The 19,605-nt window shown below is 36.2% G+C and overlaps 1 protein-coding gene across 1 annotated transcript; it reads right to left on the reverse strand.

Moving 5' to 3' along the window:
* Positions 1 to 2,490: 2,490 nt before the first annotated feature.
* On the reverse strand, positions 2,491 to 3,466 carry LOC132295438 (uncharacterized). Its single transcript, XM_059793709.1, has one exon. It carries the CDS (start codon positions 3,248 to 3,250, stop codon positions 2,855 to 2,857), a length of 396 nt encoding a protein of 131 aa, XP_059649692.1. The 5' UTR covers positions 3,251 to 3,466; the 3' UTR covers positions 2,491 to 2,854.
* Positions 3,467 to 19,605: the final 16,139 nt, after the last annotated feature.

The following is a 19,605-nucleotide window of genomic DNA, read 5'->3' on the forward strand; positions in this document are numbered from 1 at the left end:
ACTTGAAGCTAGGGTTAGCAAAGACATTACGAAAAAGTTTCAAGCGTTACTGGTTATTGCTTCATCTAATTCATCCAGTTTCAATTCGAGTTACTATCGGTTTTATCTTTTCTTCAATCGCTTCTCTTGTTTCAATGAAGCACAACTACAAATAAGCTCACAAATTGATTCAAGCTAATCAATAAAGGGTTCCAAGCTGATAAATTCTTTGAGAAGATTATCGGGAATAAAATCCAAATCAATCAAATTAATAAAACACTGTCATCACACACACACATTACTTAACACCTATCAATGAGAAATGACATTCGCACTCAATTATTTATTTTTTATTTGAACACACACATTGTTGTAATTTTTGTTTTTAAATAAAGAAATGACACAATTGTCCTACACAGCACTCCAGAACTACAATACCCTGTACTTTTTACACTCCACTTAAGGAATAATTATGTTATTTCATTTACTATAACAATGCATGTATATAACACTTGATCCCAGTCACTCAAATGGAATATATCATATAAGATCTTCTTAGCATAATATGTATCACCCACAAATTATATGCATACAGGAATCCAAATAATGATGATATAAAAGTTTCCATCAATCCAAAATAAACATAATAACATAAATAACCAAATGACATATTGCTATAATTTAAAATTTCATACACCTTACCAACAAGATCATATTAGAGTGAAATTCACTCATCTCTGAACCCAATTCATGCCATTTATTCATTATTTAAAATTGACACATCCCAAACTTTTTTGGGGAAAACACTATAATCCACAAATCGGACACATATAGGGCTAAGAACAAGAGCAAATGAGTTATTAAGTTTATAAGATCCAAATTAACCTAACAACAGAAATAACCCAAAATGATCTAAATCTCACGAAGGTCCACAAATCGAACACAGGTCATTGAGCGCTCAATTAAGACCCTCAGGGATGGGATTGACCTAAATTATTCATAACAACAGAGATGACACAAAAATGCTACTACGTATCTAAAATTAATGATCTAATGAACCATAACAAAAAAAATTCTGAAAAACAGTGAACATCACACGCAGTATAGCCCACAAATCATTGAAATCGAACATTCACAGATCCAATTAAGACTCATTAGGGAAAACAACAACAATGATCCAACTATCCATAACAACAATGATCACACAAAATGCTACTCGATATCCACAAATTCAAATCTCATACACCATACCATAAGAATTTCTGAAAATAACACCTAGTACAACCCCACACGTGCACTCACACACACATACACACGTGTATAAGTGCAAACACGAAAAGGATTTCCAAACATAACAACTACTAGTATAAATGTTCCATAAGTTCATAACAACAGAGACGACCCAAAATTCTGCCACACATCTACAACATAAGATCTCATACACCATACAAACCAAAGAAAAAAACAAAAGAGTGAAAACAATTGAAGAGGGGGGGGAGGGGGGAACGCGTCAACCCAAGAATTAGACATTTATATCTTTTCGTTTATTATTTCTCTTGTTTCAAACAAGCACAAACAACTATGAATAAAGGCTCACTAGTTGATTCAAGCTATTCAATCAAGGGTTCCAAGATGATAAATTTTTTGAGAAGATACTTGAGAATAAAATCCCAATCAACCAAATTCAAAAAGCATTAAAATCAGACAGACACACATTACTTGATGTCTACCAATGGGAAATGGCATTCACATTCGTCTATGTAACATTCATTTGAGCACACTCATGTATGTAACTTTTGTTTCTTAAATAGAAAAATGAATGAAGAAATGAAATTGTCCTGTAGAGCACTCTGAAACTACACTACCCTGTTGATGTGGGAGTGAAAGCGAGAATGAAAGAGTGCAAGAAAATGAAGTGCAAATAATAATATCACACACACACGCACACAATCATCTACACTCCAATTTTGAGGTATAACCATGTCAATTCATTGTTATTTGAATTCCCATGTATAAAACCTATATGTAACACTTAATCCCAATCAATCAAATGAAATATACAATAAGATTTTCCTAGTATAGAACCTGTCACCCACAAATGGAACATATATGGGAATCCAAATAACAATGATAAAAAAGCTTCCATCTGTTCAAATAAACATAATTACAGAAATAACCAAATGCCACAATAGCCATATTGTTAGAATTTAAAATCTCATATACCTTAAAGATCACTGTAGAGTGAAATTCATTCATCTGTGAACCCAATTCGTGCCATTTATTGGTAAAATTGACACAACTGAACCATATCCCAAACTTTTTTCGGAAGAAACACCTATAATCCACAAATCAGACCAAATCTCATAGCTTACAATGATCCAAATGATCAAGAGCAAATGATCAAAATGACATAGCTTACAATGATTCAAATGATCCCTTAGAACAGAGATGACCAAAATGATCCAAATCACATCATCATACCCAGATAATAACAAATAAATAAAAACGCTATAATTAAAATCCATCTCACTTATATGTACATACCAAAAGAATTTATCCATAACAACACAGAACACACAAATGCTACTACATATCTAACCAAAAAGAATTTTTCTGTACATAACAACTATAACCCAAATATCCCCAAAAATGGAGCACCATGGCAGACCCATTTACCAAAAAAAAAAAAACTTGCATTTATATAAAATGATCCATAACAACAGAGAAACCCCAAAATTATGCCACACATCTACAACAGAAGATCTCATAAACCATACCCAAAAAAAAAAATTAAAAAAAAAAAAAAAGAAAAAAACACAACAGAAAAAAGGGAAAAGCATTAGTCCGAAAATTCACCTATCTCCGAATTGATCGATCAATCCTGAGCTTTCAACTTCTCGATTCGCTGATTCAACTGCTCCATGTGAACGACCAAGTGGGTGACAGAGTACAGCATCCAGTAGAACAACAGAGCGGAGGCGATCAAGAGCGCGTTCCTCTGGCTCTTCATGATCGACTTCTGGTGACGGAGGTATTCGGAGGGCGTGCACGACTCGGGCGATTCGCAACTCGGCCGATTCTCGTACTTCCAGTATATGTCCATGAGCAAGAAGAGGCAGAAGGGCACCACAGAGAGGAAGGGTTTGAGGAGGTTCCTTGTGACGGAGACGAGACCCTTCCGCAGACCGTGGAGGCCTGGGAGGGTGAGGAGGAGGACCATGATGGCCTCTGCAGCCGCGACGTACCCGAGAACTACCCACTCCAACGCCATTCTGTGATGATTTTTGAAACCCTAGATCAAGATGAAGGTGTGTATTGATGTATTGGTTTCTTCGATGCAGAGAGTTGAGAGAAGAGGCTGTGGAAATTGACTCGGGACAGTTTTGAATCTGGAAAAAATGTACACGTAAACAAACACGTGGCAGTTTTTGAAGAGGCGGTGATAAACAAACAGTGGCATTTTTTTTGGAGCAATTTTCCATCATTAATATAGTAGTAATACTTATATTATATGTAAGTAAAATAAGGGCAGTGGTAAGGAACCAGAAGGTATTCCAAAAAAACGATGGAATCTTTCGTGACAAAGTCATGTCTGATTCTCATCCTCCATCATGTGCAGGTTAAAAAAAAAAAAAAAAAAGGGAAGGAAGGTGATCTCACACCGGCAGTGACAAGCGGTTCAGGTGAGGGCGGTTCGGGGCTCGGCTGTGGCTAATCTGGGTTGAACGGTCGGCTGATGTCCAGTGGCGTCATCGTCGCCGTCAAGAAACTCAATCTGCGACGACGACTTCTCGATCTCCGACGAGACAGATGGCGACCGGATATGGGGACGATCCGATGATGGGCAGCGGTGGTTCACGACGTTGGTTCATCATTTGCTTGATGACTTGATGACAAATGATAAATTTGAGGAAAAGCAAAAGAAATTAAATTAAGAATCCCATTTTTATGTTGTTCTAGGATCCAGAGATTGGAAATTTCAGCCGAGTTAAAAGTTGTGTCATGCTAGATTGATTGGGATCTTTATTCTATTGGGTCTCAGACGATAAAAAGTGATTGAAGTTTTTAATTGCCTTTCTTGCACATTTCTTTTCCTTGACATGAGGAATTTCTTCTCCCTATCATTCATTGGTTCTTGCAGAAGTACAAACTATGAACTGCTGTTGACGCTAAAATCGGCCAACTAGAACAGATCTTAAATTCTTAAGTGAATAATTTATAGTAATAGTTTAGAGAATAGAAAGGAGAAGAAATAGATATAGAAAGAAATATAAGAAGAGAAAGATTGACAGAGAAAGAAAAAGAGCGAGAGAGATAGAGATAGAAGAGAAATAGCAAAGAAGTTATTCTAGGAAAGGCTTGAAAAAGCAGACAAATAAATTAAAGGATTTTGAGGGTGCTGAATATCTATTTTAGCATTCCTCTTTAATTATTTTTAGAATAAAATATAGAAACAAAATTCTATATGCAAGTATTTTACTTGCATTACAACTTTATCACAACTAACTTTGAAATAAACTAATCCTAAAGATAAACGTAAATATTTAACTAACATCAACTAAAAGATAAATACTAAAATTATAATCCATATCCATTAAATAATTCAAATACTTCAATCTCCTTTGCCTCTAAATGTAGCTTTTGTAACATTTTCCACTTGTCAATTTATACCCAAATTGGTTACCATGTCATTAATACAAAATTTACCAAAAAGGGTGTCAACAACTACTGTATGTTCTACTTGCCTAATATTTTATATGCCGTGCCTTTATGCTTTTATAGGACTTTATCCAGAACATCATTTACTTGTTATGCATCCACCAATTGTGGATTCTTCACTGGGCTCAGCCAATGATGAACTTTACAAAAAATTCAATTCTTTCAGTTAAGTTAAGCTTCCACATGGAAGCTCAAAACCCATTTTCTGATGAAGCATGATTCAATTCACGAAATGGATGATTCGCAGATCGTCGGAGCTCCGGCAATTGTCGCCGGTGATGAGGATGGTCCTTTAGCTGCGAAGGCAAAGGGGGAAGCTAGAGGAAGGGGCGAGAAGAAGAGGAGGTAGACTTTATTGCCAAAGGTTTAGGCAGACAACTGCCATCACATCAGTGCAACCAAATTCACTGACCTCATCACTTCCGAGGTCCACCACAGTTGCATCCCACCATCTTCTCCAGATCTCTGGTCTCCGCATCCGCACCCGCATTCGCATCTTCCTCATTCTCCGTCGACAACCCCACCAACGCAGCCGACAACTACATCTGGAAGGTTAGCCCTAACGGAAATCCCACCATTTTTTCCAAATCTTCGGTCTTCTCTATTTTTGACGGGGAAGTTCTTCAAGGTCAACACCAATGGCTGTTTTACTCACATGTAAATGGTTTTATAGAATCTAACGTGGCTTTGCCACGGAAGATTCGGTCAGTTTTTTGGGGGTTACACTTCGCCCCCTTATCATTTTTCGTAAAATAAATGTAGGAATAATTATCATTGCTTAAATAACTGAGTGTCTTGTAACATACCTTATCTTAAATACACCGACTTTCCAACATAAAAGATGACTTTTTTTAAAAATAAAAAATAAATAATACTTAATATTCGAGAATATCTTAAAAATCTTGAATATATTATTTTATTTATATATTGAATTAATAAAAATACAATGATTGTAATAGTTATTTAAGACATTGTGTCAAAATCAATAATAATAAGACATATTAGTGTTATTTTTTAAATTATAAGAAAGGTCATTGTTATTTAAACAATAAACATGAGATACAAGTAAACGTATTCCATAAATGTATTATATAAGTGCAGTATTTCAAATCTAATATTGTTATATTTTAAATTTAAATTTAAATTCACAGCAAATAAAATAAAGTTATTGTAGACACTTAAAAATTCACATAATGTGTAATTTGGGCTTACCATCAATGTAGCCCACTTTGAAACATGGGCTGGTCAGCCTAACACTCTAAGCCCATTACAACATATGGGTCATGGATCAACCCAAATTGTTCAATCAACCAAACCCACTGTAATAGGCTAATTCCAAATTGCTAACTAACCAGGCCACTTGGAAATCATGTTAGTTAGATAAAATAATAATTATTCTTAACACATACATACACATATATATATATATATATATATATATATATATTTGAGGATACTTATCACTTATGATAATTATCCAAATTATAATTGTGATAATTATCCAAATTGGCTCAAATTACCGTCTTGCCCCTTCAGGAAATCTATAAATAGAAGAAGTGAATGGGAAGAAGGAAAGAGGGATTCCAACAGAACACTGAAGCTCTGATGGATTCTACACTCATTCATTACTTGAAACTTTGAAAACATTCAAACCTTTGAAAATTTGAATACGTAGGACGATAAGCACATTCTACAAGTGCCGGCCCTATTCAAAGACCTACATTCAACCGTTTGAGATTAAGTTCCTACAACCTTCAATCGGAAATCAATCCAAGTTTCCTTCATTTCTCAAAGATTTGAAGAAAGTCTTTTGCAATCGATTCAACATCAAGTATTGAAGCCTTTGCATTGAAGATTTAGGAGATTGAATTAGAGGACGTTCTTTTTTTTTTTAAAGAATATTCCAGAGAGTTGTACTCACTTTTTAAATATTAATAAAAGTATTATGTGTTCCACTATTTGTATTCTTTTATTGCAAATTAAGACACAAATTTCTGGCACGCCCGATGGGACATCTTCCTGCCTCTCATCTCTTTCTCCTACATTAAATCATCAGAAATATTATTCTTTTGAACCCATGGCTCCTCTCAAGGTTCAGACTAGTAAGAATACCTAAAAGAACATCGTTGCCTCAAAGGTCAACGTCAAAGCTACTGTGAAATTTCTGAATTCTAAGAACCCTTCAAGCGATGGAAGCACTTCAGCGGGCCCTGTGACACGAAGTAAGGCCCTAGGAATCAGTTCATCCAATCAACAAGGTTTAAAGAAAATCAATCCCGCTGAACCAATGAGTATGAAAACTCAACATGTCAGCTGTGACAACCCTGGTTTTTAGGCCAGCGTGTCCTGTGATGAACCGTAAGGATGATCCGATAACGGATCTGAATGCGGAAGCGAAAACAGAAGACAAGACTCTAAGAAGTCAAAGTGACCTTCCATGAGGTCATGGAACTCAACAAGAACTGATGCAGAAGCAAAAGATCGAAAATATGACAAATAAGCCCCCAGGGGCAAAATAGTTATTTATAAAAACTGTAGATTCAGGTGCCACCGTGCACACCGCTGGAAGGATAATGAAAAATTAATCAAGATGGACTCAAGAATCACATGATTCAGAGTCCGGACGAAGGAGAAATGGCATGACGAAGAAAAACGAGCACTTAAGGCAAAAAGGGTAAACTGGTAATTATCCAGGAAGAACCGGGTGCAACTGAGCATACCGTTGGAAAAACAGCGAAAAATTAGTCAAGCTAAAAAAAAAATTCACTTGAATCGGAATCCGGACGAAGGAGAAAAGCCCAGAAGAAGAATTGACGTCGCGACGGCCCGACGAGGGGCCATGGTGCACACGGCGCCCATGCGCGAGCCTACCGGCGCCCAAAGACATGGCTGGTGGCAGCCCTTGGCTGCTGCTACATTTTTTTTTGATCTGCCTAGAACTGAGGCTTGAAACGGAGGTCAAGACGAGTTTTTCTGGAAAAACACGAAGAAGAAACCCCCCCTAAAATCGAGTTTTCTACCTAACAGTGTGAAGGGAATCGAAAAAAACTCACTGTGAAATGCCGAAAGTGCCCTTAGATCAAAACTGAACCAGAGAGTCATAAAGCTGCTAAATGAAAACTGGAAGCTGAAACTTCACGAGGGATTTCCAGTACCAAGACGACATTTTCTGGAAAAACACGAAAAAAAAACCCCCCCCTAAAATCACGTTTTCTAACCAATCGTGTCAAAAGAAGAAAATAAAAATGAGGTGAAAGGTCCATAATGCCCCTAGATCAGAATATGCAAAAAAAATGCGAAATGAATTCACAAGAGGCTCAAAACACAAACGGTGAGGTTTTGCCCGGAAACGACTATACATGCAAATGTAACTTACCTATTTAGACGCATTACAATGGTCCATGGCTTAAAAATATAGCCGATACAAAATCCGAACCCCCAATGGGCAAAAAGGAAAAAATGGACTTGGAATGGAAAACATGGAATCTAAAAATGCAAAACGGGATCAAATGACCATTTGGCCATTGGCTACACTTCATACAAGATTAATAAGACCCTATAAAAGAATGAAAATGGAATTCCCATACCCGATGCAACCGTGGTGAAGCAATGACTTGCGATTTTTCAAGTTTTTCATAACATTTCATGAAGTTAAAAAGTTGTATAGAATACAATATACATGTCATTGGCCTCCGGCCTCATCTCATACATATCAAATACATTGAAAGGAGTGTACTTAAGTACACATTACATACATGAAATCAAACATACATATTTTGACATATAAGTCTACAAAATGACATTTCATGCTAACATTTGCATGAAATGAAAACTTGAAAGCTACTCGACATCCAAGGAATGCTAGGCTTCACGAACCAAGTCTTCGTACCTGAAATATGCCCCAGTATCGTAGGGGTGAGTAACATAAAGCTACTCGTAGGAGATGAGCATGCATCGACCTAGCATTTTACAAATTTATCACCTTAAGGTGAAACATGTTAAAGGGGCTCATGCCACCTAACGTCTATGTCCAAGTGAAACTCGGGGAGCATCCTAAGCTACCTTAGAGTCTAAGCAACAAGAATCATGATACACATACGTGTATGAAACGAATCATGGTTGGGATAATCTAAAGAACACGACAAGAAGAATGCTTGAGCATATATTAACATGAATTGTATTGTGACGACCCTGGTTTTTAGGCCAGCGTGTCCTGTGATGAACCGTAAGGATGATCCGATAACGGATCCGAATGCGGAAGCGAAAACAGAAAACAAGACTCTAAGAAGTCAAAGTGACCTTCCATGAGGTTGTGCAACTTAACAAGAACTGATGCGGAAGCAAAAGATTGAAAATATGACAAATAAGCCCCTAAGGGCAAAATAGTCATTTCTGAAAACTATAAATTCGGGTGCCACCGAGCACACCGCTGGAAGGACAACGAAAAACTAATCAAGATGGACTCAAGAATCGCATGATTCAAAGTCCGGACGAAGGAGAAACGACATGACAAAGAAAAACGAGCACTTAAGGCAAAAAGGGTAAACTGGTAATTATCCAGGAAGAACCGGGTGCAACCGAGCACACCGTTGGAAAGACAGCGAAAAATTAGTCAAGTTCAAAAAAAAATTCACTTGAATCGGAGTCTGAACGAAGGAGAAAAGCTTAAAAGAAGAATTAACGTCGCGGCGGCCCGACGAGGGGCCATGGCGCACACGGCGCCCATGCGCAAGCCCACCGGCGTGCATGCCGGCGCCCAAAGACATGGCTGGTGGCAGCCCTTGGCTGCTGTTACATTTTTTTTGATCTGCCCAGAACTGAGGCTTAAAACGGAGGTCAAGACGAGTTTTTTTGGAAAACTACGAAGAAGAAACCCCCTATAAAATCGAGTTTTCTACCCGACATCGCAAACATAATCGAAAAAAACTCACTGTGAAATCTCGAAAATGCCCTTAGATCAGAACTGAACAAGAGGGTCATAAAGCTGCTAAATGAAAACTGGAAGCTGAAACTTCACGAGGGATTTCTGGTACCAAGACGACATTTTCTGGAAAAACACGAATAAGAAACCCCCCCTAAAATCATGTTTTCTATTGAACCATGTCAAAAGAAGAAAATAAAACTGATGTAAAAGGTCCATAATCCCCCTAGATCAGAATATGCAAAAAAAATGCGAAATGAATTCACAAGTGGCTCAAAACACAAACGATGAGGTTTTGCCCGTAAACGACTAAGCATGCAAACGTAACTTACCTATTTAGACGCGCTACAATGGTCTATGGCTTAAAAATATAGCCGATACAAAATCCGACCCCCCAACGGGCAAAAAGGCAAAAATGGACTTGGAATGGAAAACATGAAATCCAAAAATGTAAAACGGGATCAAATGACCGTTTGGCCCTTGGCCACACTTCATACAAGATTAATAAGACCCTATAAAAGAATGAAAATGGAATTCCCACACCCGATGCAACCGTGGTGAAGCAATGGCTTGTGATTTTTCAAGTTTTTCATAACATTTCATGAAGTTAAAAAGTTGCATAGAATATAATATACATGTCATTGGCCTCTGGCCACATCTCATACATATCAAATATATTGAAAGGAGTGTACTTATGTACACATTACATACATGGAATCAAACATACATATTTTGACATATAAGTCTACAAAATGACATTTCATGCTAATATTTCCATGAAATGGAAACTTGAAAGCTACTCGACATCCAAGGAATGTTAGGCTTCACGAACCAAGTCTTCGTACCTGAAATATGCCCCAGTATCGTAGGGGTGAGTAATATAAAGCTACTCGTAGGAGATGAGCATGCATCGACCTAGCATTTTACAAATTTATCACCTTAAGGTGAAACATGTTAAAGGGGCTCATGCCGCCTAACGTCTATGTCCAAGTGAGACTCGAGGAGCATCCTAAGCTACCTTAAAGTCTAAGCAACAAGAATCATGATATATATACGTGTATGAAACGAGTCATGGTTGATAATCTAAAGAACACGACAAGAAGAATGCTTGAGCATATATTAACATGAATTGTATTTTCAATCCAATTGAACTAGGTCTAGAGTAATCCATACAACATGACAAAAGCATATTTGAATACAAGTTAACAAGAATCACATTATCCATGCAATTCAACAACAAAAGAGCATGTTATACAATGCAACAAGATTTAAGTTCTCAAAGCCATCAACTTAGAATCTAAAGCACAAAATAACAGTAGTGGTTCATGCCACCTAACGTCTATGTTATAAATGAATCAATAGGATCAATCCTAAGCTTTATTAGAACGTTAAAACATGATTTTCAATATCGATGCAATTTAACCAACACTGGAACTTCCAATACAACGCATAAAACATAATTTCGCAAAGTTAACATCCTGTAACTTAAAATGGAACGACAAATAAGAAACAAAAAGTTACAACATCATCTAGTTATCAACTTGAAAATGAAATGCGAAATCAAACAAAGTGGATACTCGGACGTCACGCCGGATTAGACCGACAACATAGTTACTTTAGGGTTACTAGCCCATGGGTAACCTCCCTATGTGCGCACTAGACTATATATAGAGGGACTATCCCCCGTACTAGAACCACGTCCTAGCCATAGTCAAACAACAACGTCCCCAAGTTTCCAAAATCAACAAGTTGTGCAACAACGCATATATTTACAGGAATGTGCAAGATAATCAACTATCTACTAAGCACAACCAAATTTGGAAACCTATACAATACATGCTCTAAATCCACAACTAATATGATATGATGAATGTCGAATCTTCAGTGTGCGATTCGTTACACGCTATGCATGAAAGATGTTAAACACGAAGTGTGCAAATCATTACACAAGGCAACAATATATTCAATAAGGAAAACATATTATCACGAATACAAACATAGCAACTATGTTATCCAATGTTCAAAACATAACCAAATGAATATACAACAAGTCTACGTCCATGATTTGAATATATAAACCACTTCTAAAACACAACTAGATCATGGAGCAAATTGATAGAATTTAAATAGATAAACACAATTAATTTCTCTAGATTCCGATTCAATTCCAAATAATCTCAATTTAATACATGTTAAAGGACATGGCATGGTCATCACCTATATCCATTCTAAAACTCAATTAGGTTGTTGGAACAACAAAGTAGAACTTTAATTAAATCATGCTAATTTAATTACCAAGGTTCTAAAACAACTTCTAATAGTCCCAAATTAATATATACTAGTAAACAAGTCATGGCCAATACAAATATCAAGTTAAAACCTTAATTAATCTAATGGAACTACGAAATAGATTTTAATTAATTCTTTTAATTAAGATCTCTAGATTTTCAAACTCAACCAAATGCTCTCAATTTAACATATCTTAGAGAATATGCCAAGGACTAATGTAATATCACATTACAAGTTTATTTCATTCAATTTAAGACCATGTGACTTAACCTTTCACTAAAGTTAAATATAAATTAAAAATTGCAATTCTCATGCAATTAATCCCAATTTAATATATGTGAACAACCACACCAAAGCTTAATTTTCTAACATGCCACAATTCAATTCCAAGTTGTATATCACCGAGAGGATTAAATCTTAAACAAGGAATTTAATTAAATGAAAGGTTTCAAAACCTAACCAAATATTTTAAATCAAATATATGTGAAGCTATATGGCATGTAAATCAAGAATATCAAGTTGGAATTTAAATAGAGTGAATAGTGCACTCGGGGCAAATTAATTAATCAAATTAATTAATAATTACTAATTTTCAAAACACCTCCAATTACTTTCAAATTCAACTATGTTGGAGAGCATGCAAATGCCTAATTTAATATGCTAACACATATTGATTTTAAGTTAGTTAAGCCCATGTGAATTAATCTTTCACCTAAGATAAATATTAAATAAATTCTTTAATACTTATTTAAATGTTCCAATTTTAATACACGACAATGAACATATCAAGGGGTAATATAAAATCATGCTACATGTTTAAACCAAGTCATGAGTAACTGGAAAAATTAGATCCCGTACAAGAAAAATAAATAATAAAATCTCTAGATTTTATATTTAATCATGCAAACAAGTAGTATAAGCATCACAAGCATGCTATATAACAAGAATTTAAACCTAGAACATCTCCTACCTCAATTTGAGATGAAAATCCCAAAGGCCCACTAAAATAAAAGTGCTCCGAATTCGACGATACTGAGAAGTTTTGTCGAGGACAACACCGTGAACATAACCCCCATCAAAGCCCCATCAAAATCATAACTTGACCTCAAAACTAAACTCAAGAAATGGTCAAAACTGAATTCTAATAAGGGGGAAAGGTAGAGCACGGCGAGAGGAACAACAAACGTTAAGGCCGAAGACTTTCCATCAAAGAAAAGTGAACCAAAAGAGGAGAGAGAAGATGGCAGCACCCCTTGGGCAGCCATGGGAGCTCCAGGTCATGCATGAATTGGGGAGAAGATGAAAAATGAAATATCTCACCCCCCTTTTATAGAAATCTCAAAAAGTGCCCCGAACGGGCCCCGCCGGGTCTGAAAAAGTAAAATTTGAGCAGACGCGCTCAAATGGCAAAACTTTGTGAACAAAAAAGATTTAAAATGATAAAATATGAACAACGGAAGAAACGACATTAAAAACTGAGTCCTGAGTAGAAAGTTATGCCCAAAACAAGTTTGGCAAAAACCGGGGCTAGAAACCCTGAAACTAGAAAACATCGACTAGGAGGAAATTCCAAGAGTACACAACTCGACGAAATGTGAAAATGAATCCCGTATGAGGATCCAGGCTCAAAACAAGACATTTTGTAATAACTTTCATTAATTGCACAATGGCCCCTCCAAAAAGTGAAAACTGCACTTATGGCCCAGAATGAAAATATCTTCCAAAAATATTTTCTTAAAAACCCCTGAAATAAAATATCTTCAAAAGATATTTATGAAAAAAACCCCAAGAAATGAAATTAATTCCAAAGATTTATGCATCCATACCCCTATGGGCACCGGGAGCAACAAGAGTAGTTTCTTGCAAAAGTAAAGATACATATTTCGTGGAAACCACTCACGATAAGGATACGTGAAGTCAAAAACCAACTCCGAGCTTGAAAAGTGAGGTTATGCCAAAAACTGACAAACGGAGATAAGACGAAATAGGGAAAAGGACGAAATAGCGCATAGTATCGAAAAACGAAAAATGTGAAAATGACTCGGTCCTCAAAGGAAGTTGTCAATTCACATGAAAGAGTCTCAGAAACTAATTCCGAGCACTCGCGATGACACTAAGCGACACAAAACAGAGCTCAGAAAGGAAAATTAAACGAAAAAAATTCATTCGTAAAATTTTAGGAAAAAAGAAAAGAAGGCAAATGACCGGGTCGTTACATCAACACACTTAACGTCCATGAGGTCAACTCTGACATTACTCAGGAGAAAACTCCGTTGTTGGATCCACCTCGTTTTGTCTCTGATGCCAATTCTAATGTTGGTTAATCCTCTGAGTCACCACATGAGACTTCAAAACAATCAATCACTTTGAAGAATTTTGGCTCTCAAGGTCTTTCTTATTCAAATGTCATGATGGCTATGGTGACTAGGGCAACCTCGGTTGTAATGACTCTGGATTTTTCAACCCAGTGTGTCCTGTGAAAAACCAAAAGATGACCCGATAACAGATCTGAAATACGGAAGTAAAAAAAGCAAGATGGCCTCATGAGATGTACGTCATCCTTAGGGCACTAAGATGACTCCCCACGAAGCTACGGAACTCAAATGAGCCAAGCAATGTAGCAAGAATGCCAAACTCGAAAAAAAGTAAACTAAGGGCAAAATAGTCATTTCACACAGAAATGGGTGCCACCGTACACACCATTGGAAATATAATAAAAAATGAACCAAGTTAGACTCAAGAATCGCCTGATTCTGATTCTGAACAGAAAAGATGTGAAATTAAAACAAAGTGGCCTTCTCCGTTTAAGAGTTACCACGACCCTATATTATTAAAACTGGAATAACTCACACCATAGATGGAGTTTTGATTAGTGGTTGGTATCATTGGAAAGCTAACTTCAAGTTCTTGAACTTAGACTCAAGAACGACCAGATTTGGATTAGAAATGAAAGAGATATAATTCCCCAAAGTTGGAACAACAAAGCTGTCCAAGAAAAAGATGAAAAAGATGGTCCCAGGGAGGATTGGTCGACCGAAATGCAACCATCAGCCAGCCAAAACTCAACCGTTGGTTAGCCGAACCCCAATCATCAGCTGGCCAAAATGAAGTTTTTCTTAAAAAGCCTACTGGAATGGAGTCTCGACACTCGTCGGTCGACCGATGGAACTCTATCAGCCAGCCAACACATCTGCTGCTGCTATGAAAAGCTACTGTAATGTGTGTACGAGATGCTTGGTCCATTTCTAAGGCTCTACATGCATTCTACATGATCCGAACACATTTGAAAACATTTCCTAGCCCCGTTCAAGCATCCAAAACATGTCAAAACAAGAAGGAACTCAAAATGACTCCCCGTGCATGAATTTTTCATAAAAATTCAATAAATCACCCAAAAATAGTTCTAAAGTTGAAACTTAAGAGTTTTGTGAAATATGGACATGCACGCAAATGCAAAAAGACATTTAAGACACGTCCCAATGGTTCGTGGCTTCAAAATAACCTCGATGCAAAATTTGACCTCCCAACGGCCAAAACGACTTAAAATGCAATAATTAAAACTAAAATGCGAAACTTAGAACAAAATGGTGTTTGACCCTTGGCCACACCTCAAACATGATCATGGAGACCCTATGAAAGAAAAAGAATGGACTTCCCACACCCAATGCAAAAGTTATGAAGCAAGGATTTGTGAATTTTCAATATTCTCATAATAAACTTTGAAAGCAAAAGTGCATATGATACAAACTTGATGCCATTAGCCTATGGCCTCAACTTATACATGTCAAATACATTGAAAAGAATGTACATATGTACACTTTATATATATGGAATCAAAGACACAAGTTTAGATACATAAGGCTACAAAATAGCATTTCATGCTAACATTTGCATGAAATGGAAACTCAAAAGTTACAAGTCATTTAAGGAATGATGAGCATCACGAACCAAGCCTTCGTACCTGAAACAAATCCCTAGTAACTTCGGGATGAGTAACATAAAGCTACTCGTAGGAAATGAGCATGCGTCGACCTAACATTTTACAATAATATCACCTTAAGATGAAACATGTTATAGGAGCTCATGCCACCTAACGTCTATGTCAAAATGAGACTCAGGGATCATCCTAAGCTACCTTAGATCATTTCTAGCATAAATCACATCATTCATGCAATTTAAATAACATAGAAATATGTTATACAAAGTAACAAGATATAGGTTCTCAAAGTCTTCAACTTGAAATCTAAAACACGAAAACAACTAAAGTGGATCATGCCACCTAACGTCTATGTTCTAATGAATTTATAGGATCATTTCTAAGTTACATTTGAACATTAAAACACAAATCATGATATCGATGCAATTTAACCAACATTAGAACTTCCAATACAACGCATAAGCATGCTTTCTCAAAGTTAACATCTTGAAACTCAAAGTGGGATATCAAATAAGGAACAACAAGTTATGATATCATCTAGTTATTAACTTGAAATGAAAAATGAAATCAACCAAAATGGACACTTGGACGTCATACCGGATCAGACCGACACAATAGTTACTTTAAGGTTACTAGCCCAGGGGTAACATCCCTATGTGCGCACTAGACTATAGAGGGACAATCCCCCATACTAGAACCAAGTCCTAGCCGTAGCCAAACAATGACATCCCCAAGTTTCCAAAATCAACAAGTTGTGCTACAACGTATATATTAACATGTATATACAAGATATCAACTATCTACTATGCACAACCAAATTTGGAAACTCATACAATACATGCTCTAAGTCCACAACTACTAAGGCATGGAAAATGTTGAATCTTCAATGTGCGATTCGTTACGTGCTATGGCAATATCATTCAATATTGAAAACAAATACTCATGAATCTAATACAAGTCTAAAATCATGATTTAAACATACAACCAATGTCAAATACATGATTAAATCCTTAATGCAATGAGAATGAAAATTAATTAAATAAACTAATTAATTTTTCTAAGTTTCAATTCTCAACCAAATGGCCCCTAATTAACACATGTTATTCAACATAATTGGATTATTATATATATCAATTCAAAAACTTAATTAGGCCATTGAAACAATAAAATGGAATTTAATTAAATCATGATAATCAAATCCCTAATTTCTAAAACAACATCAAATGGTTCCACAATATTATATGCTAGTATACTAGTCCTAATCATCACCAATATCAAGTTAAAAACTTAATTAAACCAATGGAACCTTTAAATAGATTTTAATTATTACTTTTAATTAAAATCTCTAGATTTTCGTACTTATCCAAATGCTCTCAAATTAAAGTATGTTAGAGAACATGCTAATGCCTATTTAAATATCACATCACAACTTGATTTCATGCTTATTACAACCATGTGAATTAAACTTTCACAAAAGATAAATATTAAATAAAATTTACATTTCTTATTCAAATGATCCCAATTTAATATATGTGAACAAACATACCAAAACTTAATTTTCTAGCATGCCACAATTTAATTCTAAGTTATACATCATCATGAGAATTAAATCTTAACCATAAAAATTAATTAAATTAAATTCTAGAACTTAAACCAAAGCATGCATACAAGTTGTATAAGCTTCTAAAATTATTAATACAACAATAATATAAACCTAAGACACCCCCTACCTCAATTTGAAATGAAAATCTCAAAAGCCCACCGAAAGAAAAGTGCTCCGAATTCGACGAAACTTCGGGGTTTTGTCGGGGACAACACGATGAGCAAGAATCTCAAGAAAGCCCCATCAAAATCATAACACGAACTCAAAATTTGGCCAAAAACAGGTTCTAATAAAGGGAAAAGGTAGAGCACGACGAGGCCTACGATAAATGTTAAGGCCGAAGACTTTCTACCACAAAAATCAAGTGGAGGAGAAGAAAGAGTGAAGGCAGCCCCTTGGGCTCCCATGGCTGCCAGCCAAGAGGGGGAGGAAGATGTTCAAAAAGTGACTTTTCACTTTATTTATAGTAAAACCCTAAAAATGCCCTGAAAGGGCCTCGCCGGGTCTGGAAAAGTAGAATTTGAGTAAACGCTCTCAAACAGCAAAACTCTGTGAACAAAACAGAACCAAGATGAGAAAATATGAATAATGAAAGAAACGACATCGAAAATTGAATCTCGAGCTGAGAGGTATGCCCCGAACAAGTTCGGTGGCAACTAGGGCCAGAAACCCTAAAACTGGAGAAAAATGGCCAGAAGGAAATTCTAAGAGCACACGACTCGACAAAATGTGAAAATGAATCCCGTACGAGGATCTAGGCTCAAAACGAGGCATTTTTGTAATAACTTTCATTAATTGCACAATGGCCCCTCTAAAAAGTGAAAACTCCGCTAATGACCCACAATGAAAATATTTTCCAAAAATATTTTCTTAAAAACCCCTGAAATAAAATATCTTCAAAAGATATTTATGAAAAACACCCTAAGAAAAGAAAAAGATTCTGAAAAACTATGCATCCATACCCCTATGGACACTAGGAGCACCTAGATTACTTTACTGCAAAAGTAATGATACATATTTCATGGAAACCACTTAGAAGAAGATATATGAAGTCAAAAACCAACTCTAAGCATGGAAAGTGAGGTTGTGCTAAAAAGTGACAAACGGGGAAAAGACAAAACAGGGAAAAGGACGAAAAGTGAATAGTGTCGAAAAAGTGAAAATATAGAAATGACTCGGTCCTCAAAGGAAGTTGTTAATCCAAAGGAAAGAGTCTCAGAAACCATTTTCGAGCACTCAAGATGACACTTAGTGATGAGAAACCAAACATAGAATAGAAAAGACAACAAAAAAAAATTTATTTGTAAAATTTGAGGAAAAAGGAAAGGAAGGAAAATCACCGGGTCATTACATCGGTGGAAGACCAACTAGCAATAATGGCACGTGCGATTGACAGTCTCACAAGGACTGTTGAAGAAAAAGGACTTGTAAATTGCCATACTGATGAACAAGTTAGAAGCCTAGAATCTTGGCAAATTGACGCAACCATTTGAGAATCCTTCAAATTCAACACCTCAGGCTACCTATCAGAAGATGTCATGGGATGCCCATAGCAGAACAAGTAGTTGACCAAATAATAACGCTTCTTTAATTGCTTCACTTTCTATTCAATAATTGTAAGATATGATAACAAACATAATCCGTGCACAATATGGTGGAGTCCCTTAAAGCAATCTCATATATTCAAAACCCTACACAAAGAGAATTGATAACAAGCGAGAACTCAGTTTGGATTATAATTAAGGACCTTTTGTCGAAACTCTCTGATGTTGAGATATGCATGCAAGGTATGCATTCAGACCTCCTATATATTTTTTAAGGTATAAAACCTCGCATTTTTGAAGTGTTGGCTACGCGCCCCTTGACATGGAAATCAACATTAAGCCCAATGGTGGTAAAGATCCTTTGGTTCAGAGCTACGTAAGACAAAAGTGAAGTAAATAAAGCTGAAAAAGTGTCAAGGAGTATAACAAAAGACTCTATACATCATTGATAATGGTAATTGGTCCTTCCCTTCTTTCTTCCTTAATGTGGTATGTAATACCATCCAAAGGTTAGAGATGAAGGCTGGGATTGATATAATTTCATGGCAACATGGTGTGTTCTTCTGAAAATAGCTTGGAGTACCTGTAGATCAAAATGGCAGACTTTACAATG

This window comes from Cornus florida, unplaced genomic scaffold (genome assembly GCF_030987335.1).
Source record: "Cornus florida cultivar Cherokee Brave unplaced genomic scaffold, ASM3098733v1 CherokeeBrave_3.0.0_Hap2_Chr02, whole genome shotgun sequence".
Taxonomy (NCBI): Eukaryota; Viridiplantae; Streptophyta; class Magnoliopsida; order Cornales; family Cornaceae; genus Cornus; species Cornus florida.

Excerpts from the sequence above, each read along its gene's own strand:
- LOC132295438 (XM_059793709.1), bottom strand. The coding sequence starts at position 3,250 with ATGGCGTTGGAGTGGGTAGTTCTCGGGTACGTCGCGGCTGCAGAGGCC.